We start from the raw sequence: 12,634 nt of genomic DNA, 5'->3' as shown, positions 1-12,634 counted from the left end.
CTCAAAAAAAAAAAAAAAAAAAAAAAACCAGAATGATGGCGAGCTACCCTGTCCAGTAGGGTAGCCACTGCTTAAGGTGGTTCCTGGACACCTGAAATATGGCCATTCCAAATTGACATGTTCTGTAAATGTAAAATACACACCAGATTTCAATAATTCTTATATTATTTATGAGTTGAACTGACAGTTTTTTGGATATAATGGGTTAAAATAAAATATAGCATCAAAATGAATTTCACCTGTTTCTTACTACTTTTTAAATGTGGCTACTAGAAAATTTAAAATTACGTATGTGGCTTGCACTGGATGGTGCTGAGCTAGATTTTTGGCTCATAAGAAGATGTCAAGTGGCGCTAACCGCAGATGCTGGACGGTGGACCCTCTCCCATGCCAGGAAGTTCATGGACACACCTGGAGCATCTAACGTGCTCCTGGAGAGTGGTGGAAGGGGGGCAGACTGGGGCCCTGCAGGCCCAGCTGAGGCTTGAGAGTCCCGTGGGGTAGGTGCACAGCGAAGGAGTCACAATGATCACTGTCTGGGTTTTACCCAGGCAGGTGACACAAGAGATAGACAAAAGGCCAAGGGAATCACAGGTAACACTGACAAAACACTGTTTAAATAACAGTGTTTAAATAGTAGGTCAAGGGTTCAAGGCCGGCTAGGAAAAGAAGCAGAGGTGGGGCAGACAGTGTGGGGATTGAGGGATTGGGAGAAAACTGAGGGTCATAGGACTAAAGTCTTGATGAGATTGAAGAGAACCTGTGTTTCTGCAGTTCATTCACTCATTTATATCTCAGTGATCATCCATCTTAGACAGAGACCAAAATAGACACAAAGCTTCCCTGGCCCTCACAGGGTTTGTTTGTTTTTTATTTGAGACAGAGTCTCCCTCTGTTACCCAGGCTACAGTGCAGTGGCATGATCTGGGCTCGCTGCAACCTCTACCTCCTGGGTTCAAGTGACTCTTGTGCCTCAGCCTCCCAAGCCTGGGATTACAGGTGCCTGCTACCATACCCAGCTAATTTTTTTATTTTTAGTAGAGATGGGTTTTGCCATGTTGGCCAGGCTGGTCTCGAACTCCTGGCCTCAAGTTATCCCACTTCAGCCTCCCAAAGTGCTGGGATTACAGGCATGAGCCACGTGCCCTGGTCCTCAAAGAGTTTTGATGTTGCTCGTGACTACACTGTATGTGAAAAAGCTCCATTTTTAAAAAACAATAATTTCTATCAAACCACTCACTGCTGCACCACTCACCGATTTGTCCCGGGAGATCTTCTTGAAGATAACATGGTTCGGTTCGGACTTGCTGGTCTTCCCGCTGGCTGCCATGTTATCTGTCCCTGGCAACTTCTACCACCTTGGGGTGTTGGTCAGGCGTTAAGAGGACTGGAGAAAGGTAAGACGATCCTAAATATCAAGTCAAGAACATCCTGGGTATGAAATCTACTCACAAGATGCGGTGCACCCTCACCATTCCCTTCTACCGGCTTCAACATCCGAGTTTCACTGATGAGTCTTTGCTTAGTTTGTATTTTACTGCAGCATGATTTGGGGTGTTTTCGATATTTTATTTTTCTTGGTAAGCTTCAGACATTTCTCAGTACACCTCACCAGGGAGTCTAGCTAGATTCCAGTGAGGTTTTACTTTCTGGCTAACCTTTGGTGTTATCACACTTAGCCAGGTGGAATTTAAAGTTCTATCGTGACTGTGTCTAATGGCAAATAAATCAAAAAAGTTCCTGAAAACCACAACATAACTACTTCACAAAGACTGTTTTCAAGAATATATTAATGGCCGGGTACTGTGGCTCACACCTGTAATCTCAACACTTTGGGAGGCTGCAGTGAGAGGATCATTTGAAGCCAGGAGCTGGAGACTGGACTGGGGGACATAGCAAGATCCTATCAATTTTTTTTTTTAAAGACTATATTAAAATCCCAAAAGTTCTATTCAGCAATTCCTACTAAGAGATAGCCACCCTGTATTACAATTAAGAGGCCGTCTTAGTGGTCTGGAATTAAACATACTCTGAGGTTTTTTTTAAGATATAGGATCTCGTTCTGTCGCCCAGGCTGGAGGGCAGCATCACAATCACAGCTCACCGTAACCTCGAACTCCTGGGCTCGTGATCCTCCTGCCTCAGCCTGCTGACTCGCTAGGACTACAGGTGTGTGACACCATGTCTAGCTCATTTATTTTTATTTTTGTTTTTTGTTTTTTTTTTAGAGACTGGGTCTGACTGTATTGCTCAAGTTGGTCTCGAATTCCTGGCTTCAAGTGATCCTCCAGCCTCAGCCTCCTGAGTCGCTGGGACTACAGGCATGAGCCATAGCACCCGGCTCACTCCGAGTCTCCTTAAATAGCAAAGTCTTACGGAAACCACACAGAAAAGGTGAAGGCGGGACCTACTGTCTGCATGAAAACGCCCATCCTGGCTCTTCCCCACACCTGCCCCAGGTTTCTGAGAAGGTTTTGGCCTGTGGTGGTCACATACCTTGTGATTTGTCACCAACCAGGTGGGAAGGGCCGGGTGGCAAGGAGAGGGTCTCTATGCTCTGAGACGATGAACAGCCAGCCCCTGTTCTGAGCAAGCTGGTGCCGTCTCACCAGCTGAGCCTGCAGAGGCACCGCTGAGGCCCCTGGCCTGTGTATGTGGGGAATTTGTAGGGGATCTAGCGAGGATGCCCAGCGTCCAGGTCTCAATGTCTAAAAGCCAAATCCCACTTAAGGAGCAGAGTTGGATTAGTGCTGAGACAGTGAACTGGTAGTTTCAGCAGTTCTAAGCATTAAGCAACACCCCCGTCCCGGTCTCCATACAGAGGGTCTCAGATGTGTGAGTCACCCAGCTCACTTGGGGAAGGTTGGTGGGAGGGCCAACAGCTAAATGAAAGCTACTTTTTCTTCTAAACCTCTTTGGATTCTGGAAATAGACTGATTATCCCTTCATTCCCGGGCATTGCCAGGACAGGAAGAGATTTGATTAAACTCAGCAGGCAGCTAATGCGACCTTGGGGGTGGGGACTAAACAAAAAGGTCAAGGAGAAATGTCAGCCTCAAGATGAACCCGGTGTTATGCAAACCAAGCTGGATCTGTCCCTCTCCTCCACCCGCTCCTACTGACTGATGGCTCCAGGAGTCCTGTTGATCCCCTCACTGTCTCTGGAACCTGTCTGCCTCCTCCCATCCCCAGCACGGCCTTTGCTTCCCAGGACTGGCCTGACTACATCTATTTCTTTTCTTTTTTTGTGTTGTTTTGTTTTTTGTTTTGAGATGGAGTCTTGCTCTGTCTCCCAGGCTGGAGTGCAGTGGTGCAGTCTCGGCTCACTGAAACTTCTGCCTCCCAGGTTCAAGTGATTCTCCTGCCTCAGCCTCCCGAGTAGCTGGGACTACAGGTGCCCGCCCACCACACTTGGCTAATTTTGTATTTTTAGTAGAGACAGGGTTTCGCTATGTTGGCCAGGCTGGTCTCGAACTCCTGACCTCAGGTGATCCAACTGCCTCGGCCTCCCAAAGTGCTGGGATTACAGGCGTGAGTCACCACGCCCAGCCGACTATATTTATTTCTACCCTCCAAGCCCTTTTCCACACAGAGGCAGAGAGACCTTCTGAGCCCGGACCTGTCACCCCTTGCTTATAATCACCCATTGCTCTTAAAATGCAGGCAAAAAGCTTGCAGCCTCTGGAACCTCCGCCTGCCTTTCCTTCCACGCCGTCTGCCACGCTTCCTCCTTCCCACTGTTCTTTTTGCCTGGAACAAGCCTCTCCTCTCTCCACTTTGTTGACTCTTCTTGGCCTTTCAGATTTTTGACCAGGAGTCGCTTCCTCAGGGGAGCTATCCCCAACCTCCAGGACCAGACTGGAGGCACACTTGCATTTCACTCTTTTTTATTTTTTTATTTTGAGATAGAGTCTCACTCTGTTGCCCGGGCTGGAGTGCAGTGGCGCCATCTCGGCTCACTGCAGCCTCCGCCTCCCGGGTTCAAGCAATTCTCCTGCCTCAGCCTCCCGAGTAGCTGGGATTACAGTTGTGTACCAGTACGCCCAGCTAATTTTTGTATTTTTAATAGAGATGGGGTTTCGTCATGTTGGCCAGGTTGGTCTCGAACTCCTGGCCTCCTGAAGTGCTGGGATTACAGGCAGGAGCTACCGTGCCTGGCCGCATTTCATTCTTGGTTGGGAATTATTCTACGGTCTCTCTTCTCTCACGGGAGTCTAGGCTCCATGAGGGCAGGGCCTAGGTCATTTCCCTCACTTTTGTCTTCACAGTGCCCAGAACGATGCCTGCTCCCAAGAACACTCAGGGAATGGATGGAGGGGACTCTGTGATCACTAACACACTTACATGGGGGACTGACTTGGGAACGAAACGAGTATATGCAGAAAGCTTGTTCCGACATTTGGGGTATCAGCATCCACTCAAACATTCCAATGGCTTCCCATCTAAGTCTGGACAATGCTTGCCAGGTCCAGCATGCTCTGGCCCCCCGTTACCTCTGACTTTATTTCTCACCACTCTCTCTCCCTTGTCCACTTCGCTCCAGAGTACCGAGTCTGTTTTCTTTTAGAGACAGGGTCTAGCTCTGTCACCCAGGCTGGAGTGCAGTGGTGCAATCACAGCTCACTGCAGCTTTGAACTCCCGGGCTCAAGCGCTCCTCCCACCTAAGCCTCCCGAGTAGCTAGGACTACAGGCATATGCCACCACACCCAGCTAATTCTTTAAAATTTTGTAGAGATAGAGTCTTGCTATGTTGCCCAGGCTGGTGTCGAACTCCTGACCTCAACTGATCCGCTCACCTCAACCTTCTAAAGTGTTGGAGCTACAGACATGAGCCACCACCGCTGGCCTGCTTTTCTTTAAACCTCCGTCTAGGCCTTTCCACTTGCCATTTCCTCTCCTGGAACATTCTTCCCGCAGCCGGCGACATGGCTCACTCCTTCAATTGCTTTGAGTCTTCACTTCAATGTCACCCTATCCTTAGCATATTCTTTTGTTGGCCTCACCATACCTGAACTGCAAAACCCCTATTTTAAAACACAAAGATTATTCATTGGTGTTAAAACCATCAGGTGAAGAGTTGATGGGAAAATGACTGTAGGACTGAAGCGATGCCACATGGATCATGCTGTCATCCCAAGGTGCATGGCAGATACCAGGGTCAATCTTCATATTGCCGGTGGTGTTAGCCACATGGGATGTGTCCCTTGGGGTTAACTTGAATCCATGAGCCTTCCGACATCATTTCTAGTTTATTGGAAATACAAAGAATGAGCTACGTGACACAAGTGAACTGCCAGACAAATCCAACAAACAGTGCCATAGAAATGGGGTTTACTAGGCCAGGCGCGGTGGCTCATGCCTGTAATCCCAGCACTTTGGGAGGCCGAGGCAGGTGGATCACGAGGTCAGGAGTTCAAGACCAGCCTGGCCAACACAGTGAAACCCGTCTCTACTAAAAATACAAAAATTAGCCAGGTGTGGTGGTGGGCGCCTGTAGTTCCAGCTACTTGGGAGGCTGAGGCAGAAGAATCGCTTGAACCCAGGAGGCAGAGGTTGCAGTGAGCCGAGATTATGCAACTGCACTCCAGCCTGGGTGACAGAGCCACTCTGCTCTGTCTCAAAGAAAAAAAAAATGGGGTTTACTATATTAAAAGATGCTGAGGCACTCGACACCCAGATGTCGTGTGCAGCTCCAGACTGAATACACAACTGGCCAAAAGGGATGTGTAGGACATTTTGGGTTCATTGGGAAAATCTGACTGTGGTAAAATGCCTGGAGTAGAAAGGTGAGAGATTGTGACAGAACCAACAAGGTTGTAGAATGGTGCGTGTCGCACGTCCACGTTTTGAAAACACACAGAGGCTATGTATTTGTGTATATATACATATATGTACATTTACAGAGCACTTTGAGAGGCCAGGGCAGGTGGATTATGTATTTGTGAATATATACATATATGTACATTTATTGAGCACTTTGAGAGGCCAAGGCAGGTGGATCGCTTGAGCACAGGAGTTTGAGAACAGCCTGGCAACATAGTGAGACCCCATCTCTATAAAAAGTAAACAAAATTAGCCAGGCCTGGTGGTGTGTGTGCCAGTGGTCCCAGCTACTTGGGAGGCTTATGTCAGAGGACTGTTTGGGCCTGGGATGTTGAGGTTGTAGTGAGCCGCGAGCATGTCACGTATTCCAGCCTGGGCAACAGAACGAGACCCTGTCTCAAAAAAAAAAAAAAAAAAAAAAAAAAAAAAAAATGCTGTGCCAGGCACAGTGGCTCACACCTGTAATCCCAGCACTTTGGGAATCAGAGGCGGGCGGATCATTTGAGGTAAGGAGTTCGAGACTAGCCTGGCCAACATGGTGAAACCTCTTCTTTATAAAAAATATAAAAATTAGCTGGGTGTGGGGGTAGGCGCCTTTAATCCTAGCTACCTGGGAGGCTGAGGCAAAGAATCACTTGAACCTGGGAGATGGAGGTTGCACTGAGCCGAGACTGCATTCCAGCCTGGGTAACAGAGTGAGACTCTATCTCAAAAAAAAAACCCAAAAAACAAAAACAGACAAACAAGAAAAAACAAAAAACAAGTCATTCTTTTTCTTCTTCCCCTCTATCTTCATTGAGATATATATATGAGGCCGGGTGCGGTGGCTCAAGCCTGTAATCCCAGCACTTTGGGAGGCCGAGACGGGTGGATCACAAGGTCAGGAGATCGAGACCATCCTGGCTAACATGGCGAAACCCCGTCTCTACTAAAAACACAAAAAATTAGCCGGGCGAGGTGGCGGCGCCTGTGGTCCCAGCTACTCGGGAGGCTGAGTCAGGAGAATGGCGGGAACCCGGGAGGCGGAGCTTGCAGTGAGCTGAGATCTGGCCACTGCACTCCAGCCTGGGCGACAGAGCGAGACTCTGTCTCAAAAAAAAAAAAAAAAAAAAAAAAAAAGAGATATATATATGAAATGGGTGAATTTTGAAATAGAGATAGACATAGATGAGTGTAGGCAAATACATATAGAGGGAAAATGTATCTAATAACTAACAAAATTCACCCATTTTGAGTGTACAGTTTGATGAGTTTTGGTCATCATCTACATTGTGTAACCATCGCTGTGATCAATTCCACCACTCCCCAAAGTTCCCTGTACCCATTTCCATCAACAACTCCATCCACCCTCCTGCCCCAGGCAATCACAGATCTGCCTTCTGTCATGAGCTCTGCATATTCTACAATTTTATTATGAAATTTTAAAGCACAGAAAAGTTAGAACAGTACAATAGACACCCACATGGTCAACTTCAAGATTTGACAATTAACATTTTGCTGCCTGCACTCCTCTATATCTACCTGTTTTTTCCCTTTTTAACCATTTGAACGTACATGCAGACATCATGACACTTTACCCGTATCTCAGAATGCAGCTCCTAAGCACAAGGACAAAAATGTTCGTTCTTTTTATGAAATAACAATCAAGAGTATGTGGTAGTTTAGAAAAAAGTCCTTACTTGGCAAAAATTAAAAGCTGGCAATCTTCCCCTATATTTATTTTTGAGAATTATTGCTCTATGAATGCTCAAAGTCTGGGCACCAGTGGCTACAGCATGCTTGTTTCTCTGGGGTTGGCTTCCAGTGAGACAATGCTTTGAACCCTGTGTTTCATCTCCAAACACTAAACACAGCAGCCGGCTTGCTGGGCAGGGGAGGTGGGAGCGGGGTGGAGGCATCCAGCTAAGAGGTTTATGGGCTTTGGGGCGGGGTTGTCGTCTTAGGGGTTTACTGGGGCTCATGCACGAGGAAAATGGGTAACTCTGCTAAACATCAGCTACAAAATGAAAATCTCGTGTCCTCATTGCCTTGATTTTACTGAAGCAGAGAACACCTGGGCAGCTTGAAGTATGGATAAAGACTGCCAGGGAATCGGAGCTTTTAAAAGTCACCTTAGGCCGGGCGCGGTGGCTCAAGCCTGTAATCCCAGCACTTTGGGAGGCCGAGACGGGCGGATCACGAGGTCAGGAGTTCGAGACCATCCTGGCTAACACGGTGAAACCCCGTCTCTACTAAAAAATTCAAAAAACTAGCCGGGCGAGGTGGCGGGCGCCTGTAGTCCCGGCTACTCGGGAGGCTGAGGCAGGAGAATGGCGTAAAAACCCGGGAGGCAGAGCTTGCAGTGAGCTGAGATCCGGCCACTGCACTCCAGCCTGGGCGACACAGCGAGACTCCGTCTCAAAAAAAAAAAAAAAAAAAAAAAAAAAAAAAAAAAGTCACCTTAATTCCAATATGTATCTCCTAGACTCAGTCAGTGAGTTTAAAGAATAGAGGGCTGTTTGGGGTTGGGCTGGCTAATAATATCTGCAATCATAAACGCAATCCTGTGGGTCTGCAAGGTAATGAGAGACCTTTAAAAAATCACTTTGTTCCCATTCCATCCCTTACTTTGATCTCTTCTGTTAACATCTCCAATAAGTTACTGAAAGCTTCCAAGGATGGGGAAATCACTATCTCGTTGGATTTGTTGGATATCCATTTTTTTTTCCAAATAGAATAAAGAGTGAAAAAACTATTATTTACTAATTATTAGCATTTACTATTATTAGTATTTACTAGTATTATTTACTAATTAGAATTAGTAAATTATGATTTACTAATACTAAATTATTAGTATAAAGAGTGAAAAATTACGTTAGGATGGAACTGGCTTCCCTTCTGCTTCTCTCCATCGCTCGAACTTAATCTTTTCCGCACGTGAATCCTTCCATGATCAGCCTTGTAGGCACCGAAGCCCTCTCACCACCCTGGGGGGCCCACTCCCAGACAGATTTCCAATGTCTGTCTGGAGGCACTGTGCTGAAAATGGTACTTAATGTTGCGGGTTCCCATGTAATAGGAGCATGCTGTACAAACCGCCCCAGACGGAGTCCTGGGTTCTTGGCCTACTGCTGAATCCATTATGACCTTGAGGGAGTAGCCTGGCCTATTTCCTTTATCGGTCTGAGGGGACCCCCCCAGCCTGCCTTGTCGTGCAAAGTGGAAAGATTCATGGAATGTGCAGATGGCCTTAAGAAGGTCAAGTCTTGTGCAGGACGATCCTGATCAAGATTTTCTCTTGTCCTCTCCAGCGGTGAGGCTCACACCTATCTTGTGTGCTTCTTCAGCCTCTGGTCATGCCACCTGGGCCTCAACACTAAAGGGGGTTCTGACGATGATGAGGTTGCTTCTACAGAAGAGTGGAGAGCCAACCACGAACTGAGGGCTTACCCTGGGATCCCTGGATGGGCTTCAGGATCTGTGAACCTAAGCTGCATGCAAAGTTATGTAGATATGCCTTTTTCTGGGGAGAGGGCTCATAAGTTTCCTTCAGATAGATCCACTGCTACTGATCAAAAACGTCTGAAAAGCACTGATCCTCTTTCTTGCTGGAATTAGAGGGGGTGGTTGCACAACATTGTGAATATATTAAATGCTGCTGAATTGCTTACTTTAAAATGGTTTATGGTATGTGAATCTCAAATTTTTTTTTCTTTTGAGACACTGTCTTGCTCTGTCGCTCAGACTGGAGTGCAGTGGCACCATCATGGCTCACTGCAGCCTTGACCTTTGGGGCTCAGGTGATCCTCTTGCTTCAGCATCCTGAATAGCTGGGATTACAGGGATGTGCCACCACACCCGGCTAATTTTTGCATTTCTAGTAGCGACAGGGTTTCATCATGCTGCCCAGGCAGGTCTCAAACTCCTGGCCTCAAGTAATCCGCCCAGCTCACCTCAGTTGGGATTACAGGTGTGAGCCACCATGCCTGGCCTACTATTACATTTTTAAACGATTCTCTCTTCCTTTCAGCTAGTTATACTTTGGGACAATCTTGGGGCTGGTTTGTTTTCCACTAATTCTACTACTATAAACCCACCATGTGCCAAGCACTCTATCGGGTGTAAAGCATATGACGGCCCTGAGATCTTCTTAGTCTCTTAGGACCATATGGGTGTACTCCTGGGGGCAACAGGACTTACGGCTTCCTAACTAGAAGCCAGGCTGTTTACAGTTTATCCTCTTAGTGCCTGGCTCACAAGCATGCCTACCTATCCTCTCCTCACTGTAGTTCTCTGATAAAAATGAAGCCCAAAGCCAGAATTTGCCTGCCGTCACCTTCCTGTGCCTGGGGTCAGAGCAATCCACAGTGGGGGCTGGGCCCACAGTCATGTGCAGGACTAATGTCCCCACTTGAGATACAAGTGTATGCTTATGGAGAAGCCAACCACATCCAGTGTGGGGCATTCAAAAAAAGGTCAGCAAGAATTACTGTTCTAGAATACATACTCAGCGCCTGTAATCCCAGCACTTTGGGAGGCCGAGGCGGGCAGATCACGAGGTCAGGAGATGGAGACCATCCTGGCTAACATGGTGAAACCCCATCTCTACTAAAAATACAAAAAAATTAGCTGGGCATGGTGGCAGGCACCTGTAGTCCCTGCTACTTGGGAGGCTGAGGCAGGAGAATGGTGTGAACCCGGGAGGCGGAGCCTGCAGTGAGCCGAGATTGTGCCACTGCACTTCAGCCTGGGCGACAGAGTGAGATTTAAAAAAACAACAAAAAAAAGTGACCCAAGGATAGTGACAAGGGCTTGCTTATACACGGATGCTTGCTTGCTTGCTGTGCCAGCAATCCCCCCAGCAGATGTGTGAACAAAGCCACCTCCACCATCCATCCCCACTAGACCAGGTCAGCTGCCTCACAGAATCTTAGTAAATAATCATTGTTTTAAGCCATGAAGTTTGAGGTAGTCGGTTATACAGCAAAAGCGAATTGGATTTTGTTTCAAACCAATCATAAGAAACACCACTGCAACAATCAGGAACATTGGACTGAAGGGTGGGTGATACCGTCATACCGTCACTGTTAATTCCAGTAGGTTAATCACAGCCGGGTCTCCTTGCCGGGCTGGGTTGGGATGCATGGTAATTCACGGGTAAAACAACGTGCTTGACATTTGCGTTAAAATACTCTGGGGGGAAAGCATCAAAGAGGGCTGACTGAGACTGACAGGGCTGTTGAGTGGTGGGTACACTGGACAATACTGACAATACTGTCTACTCCCTTGGGTTCTGTGTTTGTCCTGATTTGGATGTTCTCACTGTGCTCACCAATTGCAGGTTAGAATATGAAGGCAACGCAGTGCCGGGGAAGACTCACTAAGCAGCGGGGAAGGTTGAGAGGACAGGAACAGTTGGAGCATGCACAGAGAGGGAGGATCTGGAACAAACAGGCCAGGAAGGGTTGAGACCTGTTAGGAAAGTCAGAGTTCCTGGAAGCCAGAGAAGTCAAATTTTGCTTAAGTGAGGCAGCTAAGAATCATTCTGTGATTAGTCCCGTCTTTTACTGGCAGGTACCACATACCTCATGCACTTTTACAGAATCTACGCAGATACAGGCATACCTCATTTTACTCAAGATTTCCAAAGGTTTTTTTTTTTTTTTTTTTTGAGACAGAGTCTTGCTCTGTCACCCAGAATGGAGTTCAATGGTCCGATCTCGGCTCACTGCAACCTCCACCTCCCGGGTTCAAGCGATTCTCCTGCCTCAGCCTCCTGACTAGCTGGGACTACAGGTGTGGACCACCACACCCGGCTAATTTTTTGTATTCTTGATAGAGATGGGGTTTCACCGTGTTAGCCAGGAGGGTCTCAATCTCCTGACCTCATGATCCGCCAGCCTTGGCCTCCCAAAGTGCTGGGATTTCCAAAGTTTTTTGGATGGAAAATAGGAATTTCTAACATAAGCCGGACTTATTAAAGCAGGACCCTAGAAAAGGCCATGCGGAGGAGCACAGCCCATTCACTTTTGAAGACACAGCTTAGCGTCACACCTGTCCCTGTGGGCGTGGCCAGGTGCAGTGGCTCATGTCTATGATCCCAGCACTTTGAGAAGGCAGACGGGTGGACTGTTTGAGTCCAGAGTTCGAGACAACCCTCGCCAACATGGCAAAACCCCATCTCTACTAAAAATACAAAAAAAGAAAAAAAAAGTGCCAAGCATGGTGGCAGGTGGCTGCAGTCCCAGCTACTCGGGAGGCTGACGTGGGAGGATCACCTGAGCCTAGGAGGTCAAAGTGGCAGTGAACTGAGATTGCACCACTGCACTCCACTTGGGTAACTGGAATAAGACCCTACCTCAAAAGAAAGAAAAGATCTAATCAATTAAGACTGCTGTTGTGCTACAGACACTCAGGTAGTTGTGCAGGATTTGGTACACTCAGCAACCTGCGACTTCCCAGCCGACTTGCTCCTGGAGCCTAAGAGCAGCCTCTTCCATCCATTCACCCTAGTGTCCCCACGAAACATCGGGTGCCATGCTGTGAAAGCAGGAGGGGCTTTGGGACATCTATGGTAAGAGGCAGCATATGAACAGTATGCACTTTAACAATAAGGCTTTGGGTAACATGGTGAAACCGTCTCTACAAAATATAAAAAATTAGCTGGCTGTAGTGGCACCAACCTATCCTATCGTCCCAGCTACTCGGGAGACAGAGGTGGGGGGATCACTTGTGCCTGGGAGGCAGAGGCTGCAGTGAGCCAAGATTGTGCCACTCCACTCCAGCCTGGGTGACAGAGATCTTATCTCAAAAAATAAAAATAAAAACATA

At 47.5% G+C, this 12,634-nt stretch overlaps 2 protein-coding genes across 2 annotated transcripts in view; both read right to left on the bottom strand.

The window, feature by feature from the left end:
- The window catches only part of SAG (S-antigen visual arrestin), a 39,325-nt gene extending 37,980 nt beyond the window's left edge, over positions 1 to 1,345 (bottom strand). The window contains exon 1 of the mRNA XM_001114858.5: positions 1,256 to 1,345. Within this exon, the coding sequence (XP_001114858.2) occupies positions 1,256 to 1,330 (75 nt within the window). The 5' untranslated portion in view covers positions 1,331 to 1,345. The remainder of the gene's footprint in view (positions 1 to 1,255) is intronic.
- The window catches only part of DGKD (diacylglycerol kinase delta), a 207,538-nt gene that overhangs the window by 165,340 nt on the left and 29,564 nt on the right, over positions 1 to 12,634 (bottom strand). The window lies entirely within an intron of this gene.

This window comes from Macaca mulatta, chromosome 12 (genome assembly GCF_049350105.2).
Source record: "Macaca mulatta isolate MMU2019108-1 chromosome 12, T2T-MMU8v2.0, whole genome shotgun sequence".
Lineage (NCBI taxonomy): Eukaryota > Metazoa > Chordata > Mammalia > Primates > Cercopithecidae > Macaca > Macaca mulatta.
Note: the sequence above shows the minus strand (reverse complement) of the source record. Positions and strands in the feature narration are given on the sequence as shown.